The sequence below is a fragment of the Mugil cephalus genome, chromosome 8, assembly GCF_022458985.1.
Source record: "Mugil cephalus isolate CIBA_MC_2020 chromosome 8, CIBA_Mcephalus_1.1, whole genome shotgun sequence".
Lineage (NCBI taxonomy): Eukaryota > Metazoa > Chordata > Actinopteri > Mugiliformes > Mugilidae > Mugil > Mugil cephalus.
The window spans coordinates 5,722,040-5,732,662 of record NC_061777.1 but is presented as its reverse complement, the minus strand read 5'-3'; the positions used below and the strand labels follow the sequence as shown (position 1 = coordinate 5,732,662).

Below are 10,623 nucleotides of genomic sequence, written 5' to 3'. Positions count from 1 at the left end.
TACTACCACTTCAACTGCTAATAATAATAACTAATATTATTTTTAATTTATTTCCATTATAATGATATAATGTCATCAATATGTTGTATTGATACTATTTATTCTAATGATGACGGTGGTTAATATGAACAATAACAACAAACAATAATTGCAATGAAGCAATGTGTTAATGTGTAAATAAAATAAAATAACTGAAGACATAAAGAAATGACTCCACCAGAAGTTACACAACTCTACGATTTACTACTAACTACAAGTGTGATCTAAAGTGTGCTCTAAACTCTGATGGGATGGAAACATGTGTAAACAAACAAAACCAGAAAAATGAAAGAAATTGTACGATATAAGCAAAATGCATTGTTTTTACATTTACTTGAATTTAAAAATAAAAAAATTAAAATAAAAATAAAAAATGGCAGAAGCCGTTTGAAAGGAATGTTTATTTTCAAGTGCGAGCCCAGAGACTTCCCGTCTGACTCTTTTACTGCGAGCAGGAAAGTCTTCGTTCCAGAGGGCGAAAGTGAAAATGCCACACCTCAGAAGTTAATACAACTGGGTCAAACGTGTTAAGTTCGTTTGTAAAATAAAAACATGTCAAAGCTCTGCAGGTTTTTTTTTTTTTTTGTGGCGAGTCACGCCTTCAAGTGACTAATAACTTTCAGTGAACCTGTAAATTTTACCGCGGCCTCTATTTAAGGCTTTAGTTGCATGTTTGAGGAAAAAGAGCTCATAACTTCACTTATCCCCGTTTAATAAATGTGTTTGAATACACTAACAGGTTAATTAAATTAACTCCATCGAATGAGACATGAAACCAGTTCCTTTGGTGGTAAACAGCAATTATTTTATTGAAATGAAATTAAAAAGAATAAGTACCAGATCTATTGCATTATTGTAACATTTTTGTTTCTGTAACGGAGCGGGGGCTTGGGGGAAGGAGGAGTGGTGAGGGGGGGTTACACTACTAGTTTTTCTCTTGTAGGATGTAGTGAACACAAATATACAAGGAACATTCAGCTATCACAGATTGCACACCAGATACTGTAGTAATGCAGTCTAATACAAGACCACCAGAACAACCCAGGATTATCTCTTTTCCTCTTCTTCTTCTTCTTCTCCCTCTCGATCGGTCCTTAATTATTTGTCCCGCGGAGTAGAAATAGTTCGCCCAGAGTCGGGGGACGTGCTCTGCGGCTCTGTACACAAAACCTGACGCTCGGGTCAATGCCTCCAAGAAGGAAATATTAAAAATGAAGAAAAAAAAAACAAAAAAAAAAGAATAAATCCAGCAAAACAAACAAACAAACAAAAACAAAACAGATTCTAATGCCAAGGACATGTACAATGCACTGACACAGAAAGTCAGCTGTGTTAATAGACATGCAACAAGTAACAAAACTTGCTGAAATTGCAATAATCATTTAAAAAAAAAAAAAAAATCTAAATCCAGTTACATTTGCATAAATACTTTGTACAGTTCATTTATCTGCTGTGAAATGCACCTCTCTGTTAAAATGACGATGTGGAACTGAATTCAAGACAAAAACTTCCTCTTTTTTTTTTTTGTTTGTTTGTACACGTGAAGGTGCTAAAAGGAACCGCTGATTGATAGACAGGTAGGAGCCAGCTCGGCCTTCTCAGACTAGGTGGCATGATTGCACGCTTAAAAAAATTACAGTACAGAAACGCAGGATGATATAAGAACAGTAACGGGAGTGCATATAGTTAATCATTACAACACGGAGGAGGCGTGAAAGTCGTTTCATTTTTCTCTTTTTACAAGTTTGAGACTTTGAAGATGAAAGAAAAAAAAAGAAAATAAAAGGAGAGCTGAGACAACAGTGAAGAGAGAAAGCAGCACTTGAATGCACAGCTGTTGCCCCAAAAAAGCAAAGTGACACAAGTACAAGAAGTTTGTGTTGGAATATACACCGATAAGCCAAAACATTACAGAAACGCTTTGGGAACAACTCAACAAAACATGAGGAACAGCACAAGGTGTTGACCTGGCCTCTAAATTCACTAGGTCCCAAACTAGTCAAGTATCTGTGGGATGATCCACAGAGGCCCCTGCCCTCAACCCACAGAACCCAAACCCTCCACCCCACTAACAACAGGACAGGACACCCTCAGAAGGCCCATGTCCAGTGAGTGTTTTGGAGGCACAAGGGAGACCTGCATACTATTAGGAGGGTGGTCATAATGTTATGGCTGATGGGTGTAGAGTAGAAATGTATTTGTGTTGACATGAAGTTACAGAAAAACATCTGATATTAAGGTGTCAGCATGACAAAAAGTCTTTAAAAGCCACAACTTCGGTGACTTGTCTCATTTATCTACAAGGTTACATCTGTACTAACTTTACATTTCAAAGACGCCACAGTCTCCTTCGCTTCTATCTGAAGGGTTCTCACGTTTAAGACGACAGTACATAAAATATATAAAAAAAATTAATTTATACTGTTAAAAAAGAAAAATTAAATCTAAACCTCACAGATGTGTGTTTGTCTGCAGACGATCGGGTTTTAATTTTAAATCTTTCATGGCAATCAGCTTCACATTTCAATTCCTCTTAATTCAGCAAAAAAAAAAAAAAATCATCAACGACATCAAGTCATTAAATGGATTCAGACCTCTTCTTTTAAACACTGATAGCTTTGTGAGGAATTAAAAATCCTGCACATCAGGTCACATGAGCCGTGCGGCTTTAACTGATTTAATCGTCACCTCTGAATACATCATTGTTTTTTTTTCTTTCTAAAAACCCAAACACATTCGAAAAGTGAAATCACAACAAAGGATTTAATGCTACAAACCTCATTTAAAAACACCTGCACTGAGGTCAAACTGCAGCTCTGACAGTTTTCATATCCGACCTCGGTGCTTTGCGAGCGAACATCATGGACCGAGTGACTATTTACATCTCCTCCGAGCTCGACGTAGCTTGGACACCTACAAGGACTGGGGGGTAATGCCACAGGGTCAGAGTGAAATCCAACAGATAAATTAAAAAACTACAGTCCACCATGAAGTCCCTTTTTCTGTGTGCATTCAAGAAGTCGCCGCGACGTGACGGGAAATGAACGTGCAGCAATAAGTACATGTGGGCGTTATCTGTAACCTCATATAGTTTTGTTTTTTTCACACATGATCGACCAATTGTCTCTTTAGGTTATAAAAAAAAAAAAAAAAAAGGACGATATGGTTGAAACAGACAATCTGAGACGATTATGTGTCGAAAAGCAGCAACGGCAAAACTTCAAATGAAATGAAGGACAGAACAAATGATAAAAACACTCCTTACGCTATTAAACTATTTGGCAAAAAAAAATTTAAAGAAAAGAAAGAAAAAAGGAAAGGATCATTAAACCTCTCTGATATCAGACGACAATGGCTTGACACGCACGTATTTCTGTAAACAACCAAAAGGTCAGGACGTTATATATAAAAAAGAAAAGGCGTCGTTTTGCATAACTAGACCCAGCAGAAGTCGACCCACAGACATTAGTTATCGACATTCATATCCCTCCGTCCTATTCCTCCGGACTCGCTGTGACTTGTGACGCAGACTAAATACATTTAGTTTGTTTTTTTGTTTTTGTTTTTTAAAGCCAGCAGTGGTTAGTCACAACGCTATTTTACAGGCAATATGTTTATTTTTTTACTTTTTTTACTCAATGACCTTGTTTTGTTTTCTTTTTTTGTTCCGAGTTCAATCCTTTCTGAGTTAAAAAGGCCATGATACGTATTTACACTATGAACAAGTTTCTCGTGTGTCGTGGTGAAGGAGTTTTTTTTTCCTGTTCTCGATCTCGAAGCTGAAGCGTGATTGATTTTAGCGTCGTGGCTGCTTTTCTTTTTTCTTTCTTTCCACGTGATGAGTGCAGGTGGTAGAAGTGGTGACAGAGTTTTTTTTTTCCATCTCTTTCGTTTGTTTGTTTTTTTGTTTTTTTTATCCATAGCCGACATTCCCTCAGTGCTTCAGTTAGTCACTGTGTTACAGTCCATGGGGTTACGGGGCGATCGGAGGATGAAGGAGTTTTTGTGGAGTCGCTGAGGGAGCGAGGCGGATGTGAATGATGGACTCCTCTGGTCCTCTGGAGGGAGGAGGGTCCTGGAGGGTTTTCGAGCTCAGTTTCTGCTGCCGTCCTCGGCGCTTCGCTCGTGCTGGAGGTTGTAGTAACAGTTCTGACAAACCCGCACTGGCGATGAGATCTTCAGCCTCTTGATCTCCGACTGGAAGCGACTGCACCTGAAAAACAGGTCGACAAGGTAGAAATTAGAAAAAAATAAATAAATAAATGGTAGGCAAGAAAATCAGGTTTTAAGACACAGAAAAGGAAATAATGAGGATGTGAAAATGAATGAACACAGTGGCTTCATTCACTTTGCTGAATGATAAAATTAAAGACCCAAAATTAAATTAACAAAAACTATGAATGTAAACTAATTATTTTTAAACAAATTTGCAACTGTCCAGTCAGAGCTTATATCGTTAACAACAGAATCATTACTGATTCATCTGTGTCATAACATATTAAATGAGATTAATAACCCTCTTAACATGATCTTATTGTTAGTTTTTCTAAGACTAGAAAAGAATCAACTTGTTTTCAGTTTATTAAATCTGTGTTTCTGGGCCCAGGACTGTGCCCTGGGGGACACCAGACTTAAATGGTGCTGAGCTTATCCAGACATTTGAGGGGAAGTTTGTTTCATAGTTTGTGTTGAATAGTTATTGCATCGGTTATTGCAGTTTTAGAGTAGTATAGTGTTTCCTCCAACTCTCTGGACATTACATGTCTTACATTTCATGAGTGACATCTATATTAATACTGTATATTATATTTTCATTCTATCCCCTTTTTGCACTATTCCACTCAGGGGTTGCACCAGAGCTACTTTTCGTATTATTTTCATGTGTCATGTTTTTCTTTTCTTTTAAAGGATGTAATGTTTTTTTAAACGACGTCATAACGAAGCGAGCGCTGCTGCAGTAACGATCTTACTTCTGGCAGAAGAGCTGCCCGCAGTTCCTGCAGTGGTGACGTCGCTCGGTGAGGGAGAAGCGAACTGTGCAGCCGGAGCAGCTGTCCACCACCTCATCCTTCACCCAGTGGTCGGCGGCCGAACGGCCGGGCTGGTCACTGACCGACCAGCTGAACACTCGGCCGCGCCCGTCCCCCACCAGGATCTTACTGTGGTCCCTGCAGAGCGAGAGAGAAGCAGATCAGAGAAAGATTATTTTCAGGATTTATCTCAGATTCTATCTTTCTATCTGCCCTCAGTGTCAGCTCCGTCTCTCTTACTTGGAGATGGCGAGGGAAGTGATCTCAGCTGGATGAGCATTGTCCTTGCGATCAAACGCCGTGTGCATGGTGAGTTTGCTCCGGAAGACCAGCTGGCACTCCCATCTGTAGCCTGTGCACACAACACAACGAGACACACTTAACAAGCAGCAATTTAACAAGCACCATCCCTCCTACTACACATTAGCTCCTAACACCATTACCTTTAGTGAATATTTATGGAGGCGTATTGCATTCACGTGAGGGATGAAATAATAACTAAGCCTGTGTTTTATGAGTGTTTTGTTTTGATATGGGCCAAAGACACAGGTAGATTCTGCAGATTCCTTATGCCGTGCAGGTGCATTTTTTTCTGAACTTTGCAAAAAGCTCATTGTTAGACAGTCACTGGATACGTACCCGCTCTGAGCTGGTTATACGTCCGTGCCTCTATGGTGGAGGGATGGAGAGGCTGAGGTACTGAGCTCTGTCCTGGGTGAGAGGGGTGAGCTGGGTGAGGTGGGTGAGCTGGGTGAGTGGGGTGAGCCGGTGGAGGGTGGGCCCCTTTGGTCTGGCCCTCGGAGTAGTTGACGAACACAAAGCCATCCTTCTCGTCGATGCTGAGTGTGTCTGACCAGCGGTGGGAGTCATCGGAGCCGCTGTCCATCGACCAAGACGCTCCTGCTCGGGCTGAAGGACCTTAAAGACGGAGAAACGTGGACGTGGACAGAAGTCAACATACAATACAGCAATGGAATGAACCTAACTAAGAATAAATTGCAGGAAGGAGAAAGCAAAAAGGGTGGACAAAGAATCAGGCTGAGAGGAGATTTCAGCTAAAGTCAAATCTTCTTGACAACTGAGTTTTATTGTAAAAGGCTTTTAACCCTATGAGCATTTAAATGTCCATCTCAACTTGCTTATGTCATGTGAGTAAGTGATTGTTCTCATTTTTTTCCCAGAATACCTGGAACGTTCACTTATCTGCCACAACTTACTGGATGTTATCAGAGTGTAATAACTTATCAGGAGAAGAGGTGAATCTACCCTAAAGAAACCATAGTGGCTGTAAACTGCTGTGTTTCAGCTTTCAGAATCTGCCTTTCCAAGCCATGATGTAATTATGTTAATCCAAAGTACGCTTGCAGCACAAACGTGGCACCTCTGACACTCTGGGTTTTAAAGGGTTAAGTTTCCCTAGATGCTTATACGTTTGTTTTCAAAGAATCTGTGGTCACATGAATCAATTCATCCATGAACTGTAAACGTGGACACAGACAGAGCTGGGTACCTCTAGGTCTGTGCACGGTGCTGCCCGGCTGGCTGCCTCCGCCCGTCGAGGGGGCTCTGGGCTCCTGGCTCAGACTGGGTTCATCTCCATCCGACTCACTGCTGTCCTCGTCACCATTGTGGCTCACACCACCTTCTGAGAGACCAAAAAAAAAAAGTTTTCATAGTGGGTTTATGCATCAAACATTAATTATTTTAAGACTCACCAATCTTCTCGTCAGGACAGCAGTCAGGCACGTCTGGCTCTACTGGCTCTGGAGCAGGGGTTTCTGGGACTTGGAGGAACTCCATTCTCCAAAACTACAAGACATTGACTTTATTTAGCTCCTCCATAACAACCAACCTATCTTTAACATTTCTGAGGAAAAACATGTGAGGTATGTTACCCTGACGACGCCGTCCGAGTGACCGGTCACGATGACGTTCTGCGTGTCCCACTCGTTCATCTCGGACACACAGCAGCACAGGATCTGCTGGCTTCTCCCCGTGAAGGTGTTGGCGCTGGCGATGGGGCTGCCGTTAATGCTCCACACGTGAATGTACGTACCCGCGCAGGACACGATGTCCCCCTGTACAAACCCAAACACATTTTATTTTCTATGTTCTTATCGTGGCATTAACAGAACAGAAGTCTCTATATTCTTTGTTCTTTATCTGATATTTACTGTCATGAAGCAGAGTTATATAGGTTCTACTGTTACTACGGAATATACTTTATGTGCATTACTGTTAATACCATAAATCACACTTGCACTGATGAATTTTTTAATTTGTTTTTTTGCAACACTCTGCACGCTGCTAAAAATATAACTGAAGGTCCATTTTTATACATACAGCTAGTCTACTGCTGCAGATTCTAATACCGTGCTGAGCCAATGCAACCACATTTCTGTCTGTGTACACTTGTTGTACACCTGAATGTCTATTTGTTTCTAGAAACTGCAGCTCACCGTGAGTTCATTGATACACAGAGCAGAGACGGGCGCCCGGTGTCCTCTGAGCTGCGTGACGAAAGACAGCTTGTTCAGGTCCCAAATGATGCAGGTTCGATCCCGAGAGCCGCTCACGACTATGTGGTACGCCGATGACGCCGTGAGACACGTTACAGCGTCCGTGTGGCCCAGTAACGCCTGTGATATAAGGACACATTACACAGAACAACCAATTAGTTCAGAGTCCATTTTCAGGTTGATGTAAAGGATTGTATTTAGGTTCTGCTTGTCTGTAGTGACACTTGCAAAAGATTGGATCATTGAATGTTACTGAAACGCTGCTGTGAAGCCGCAGTTTTCATGCGTTTACCTGTTTGAGCGTGAGCGACTTGGCCCTCTCCTTGGACGTTCCCGTTTCCCACACACAGATAGCGGTGCTGGTGCCACCGGTGATGACCAGCTTAGGGTTTGGACATATGGCACAGAGGATCTGACCCCACTCTGACAGACACTCGTACACCACCAACGCCTGAAACAAGATTCAAGATTGAGGTCAAATATCAGCCGGAAGATCAGGACTGCAGAGGTTTCAAAATGGACATGTGGATATTCTGGTCTGTTCGTTTTATATTTATCTGCATCTCAATAAAAGACACATACAAGAAACTCATGTGTGCATGCTCACAAAACCCCCCCCACAATAAATCAAGCAAATGACGTCACATGCTATTAAATCTAATTTAAAACTTCTGTAATGGCTGAAGCTCTGAGCGAAAATGCCTTTTTAGTGGAGCACCAGTAGGGGGAAACATTGCCTAATAATTTTACACATCCTTTGAAAGATTTACTAGTTTCAAAGTGAAACAAGCAGGAAACTCTAAAAGACTGTTTTAAATAAAGTGTTGGAAATCCCCAACTCTGATGGAAAACTAAATAAATCAGAGCTAATAACATAAATGTGAAGTCAACACAAATACTCAATGTTGAGAACAAGATCATTAGACAAGAGTTGGGAATAAACTGCAAAAAGTTTATTTTTGTGGAAGCCAGTGACACAGAGAGGTAATTCAAATCTCTGAGGAACTGGCTGTACCTACTGACCTTGTCAGACTCATAGTTAGCCAGGCGGCAGCTGAGGTCAGCGTAGCCCCACGCGAACGTCTTGCTCCAGGTGGGTGGAACTAGGACTTTGTTTTGCTCCACAGCGAGGATACCCTTGTCTGTGCACACTATCTGCCCCACGGGATCCTTCAGCTCTGCACAGAGGTGATACAGAAAATGTGTGAGATTCCTGCACTGGTATGCATGACGATTCCAGACTCTACTAATAAGTGAAATGTATTTGGAGAGTCATCTAAAAGAGAAAATATGTGGTAATGGGAAGGAAGCACAACGGGCTGGGGTCAGACAAAGCTCTTTTTTAGGTCTGTAATCTGACCAGAGCACAAAGGAAACCTGAACTGTGACCAGCAGAGTAACATTATAAAGAGACACCCCCGCTCCCCCCAGCATACTGAAAAGTGACTCTAATTCTTGCTGACAAAAGCAACAGGCCAGCTGTAACATTAGATCAGCAATACCAGCAAACCTCATGGTTCAGCAATGAAGTAAACTGACTAGTCAACGAGTCTGTACCACCTCTAGTACCTACTCATCAGATTACAGGAAAAACTGGGATTCAGAGAACACATTTAAACATTAATAACCTGCTGACTGATCAAAACCATTATACAGACAACTGAGGGTTTAGGGTTTTGGTTAAACTGAAGAGTAATTATTGGTGCATCTGTGATCATGTTTGTATCCGTCTTTACCTTTAACAGGTGCGAGAGAAGGTCTGAGATTGTCCAGGTGGTGGAAGAAGATCTTGTCGATGTTGGAGCTGGGAGGAATACTCGATACGTCACCGTTGGCCTTAGTGCGTACCCGTTTAGGAGGGTGGGGCTTCTTAAAAAGCTGAAACCACATCAACAATCAAGGATTTAATAAACTAGACTAAAAGGAAAACTCTGGCTATTAGCATGTTAGCATGTAGACATGCTAGCAGGTGCTTGTGTTGCAAAGCCCTTCTGAGCTCCAATCTACTTAGGTATAATAGAAGCATTATCGCTGGTAGCAAAGGCGTTATGCTATTGGCAGTAGCGGCAGTGCTAGCAGGCGGATTAGCATGTATCGTACCTGTTTGGGGATTTGTCCAAAGTTGTTGATGAAGCCGATGGTTGCCGTTTCTTTGAGCGGGTCGTTGATGTTGTAGATGTCCACCTGACCTTCGTAGAACAAGTGGTGGAAGACGTTGACGGCCTCCACCGCTGGCGGACCCTGCTGCTTGTAGCCAAAAATCAGGTCGATCCACTCGTGGAGGTGGGCCGACACGTAGTCACACTCTAACGCCTGCAGGCGGAGAAAGTAGATTAAGGTGAGCTCAGAACTCACTGGGGTACATTCACCTCAGCGGAGGGTTCGTTTCCTACCTCTCTGTGGACTCTGATGAACTCTCTGGGGTCCCCCTTGGCCCAAGGAGGGAGGATCACATCACCCAGCTTGGTGCCATTCTGTTTGGCACCTGGTTTCATTTACACAACAGACAGCAGACAAAACATTAACACCCACGCCCTTAATTATCTCGTTGTGACTTGTCATCTGTTATGATCCATGCTTCCCGATCTTACCCAGATCAAAGTTGTTGGAGTTGAGCATGAACTCCGGCAGATAGAAGAACTCGGGTATTAGTTCCTTGACGTCGGCCATGTTGTGTTTGGAGGCAGAGAGCCAGGCTTCACGCACACTGTGGAACATCCTGTCAGCCAAGTCAAAGTGGCCACCCTGGTAATTGAACACAAACACGATGTTTTTACACAAGTAACACAAATTTGTCATGTGAGCATTGCTGTTAATTCACCATCTTAAAATCTGTGATGGGGGAGGCATGTATAACTTTTATTATCCATTATCAGGTGTATATTCTTAAGATAAACTTAATAATTCTTAAGATTATTAGGAGCCTGGTTGTTTGCTGCAGAGCGTGAGTCTGGAGATGCTCAGTTGGGAACTGATTTTTACTCCAGCAAAGATCTGCTAAGCCATTGCAACTTGTGATGAGATAATAAGCTGTC

The 10,623-nt window shown here is 42.0% G+C and overlaps 1 protein-coding gene across 5 annotated transcripts in view; it reads right to left on the bottom strand.

The window, feature by feature from the left end:
• Positions 1-822: 822 nt before the first annotated feature.
• wdfy3 (WD repeat and FYVE domain containing 3) overlaps positions 823-10,623 on the bottom strand; it is an 80,770-nt gene continuing 70,969 nt past the window's right edge. For all 5 annotated transcript variants that reach the window (XM_047590981.1, XM_047590978.1, XM_047590980.1 and 2 more), the window contains 14 exons: positions 10,180-10,333; positions 9,982-10,073; positions 9,689-9,901; positions 9,325-9,466; positions 8,612-8,766; positions 7,881-8,039; positions 7,529-7,708; positions 6,965-7,147; positions 6,785-6,878; positions 6,580-6,714; positions 5,709-5,987; positions 5,310-5,421; positions 5,010-5,207; positions 823-4,252 (listed from right to left, as the gene is read on the bottom strand). In XM_047590981.1, the coding sequence (XP_047446937.1) occupies positions 4,132-4,252; positions 5,010-5,207; positions 5,310-5,421; positions 5,709-5,987; positions 6,580-6,714; positions 6,785-6,878; positions 6,965-7,147; positions 7,529-7,708; positions 7,881-8,039; positions 8,612-8,766; positions 9,325-9,466; positions 9,689-9,901; positions 9,982-10,073; positions 10,180-10,333 (2,217 nt within the window). In that variant the 3' untranslated portion in view covers positions 823-4,131. The remainder of the gene's footprint in view (positions 4,253-5,009; positions 5,208-5,309; positions 5,422-5,708; positions 5,988-6,579; positions 6,715-6,784; positions 6,879-6,964; positions 7,148-7,528; positions 7,709-7,880; positions 8,040-8,611; positions 8,767-9,324; positions 9,467-9,688; positions 9,902-9,981; positions 10,074-10,179; positions 10,334-10,623) is intronic.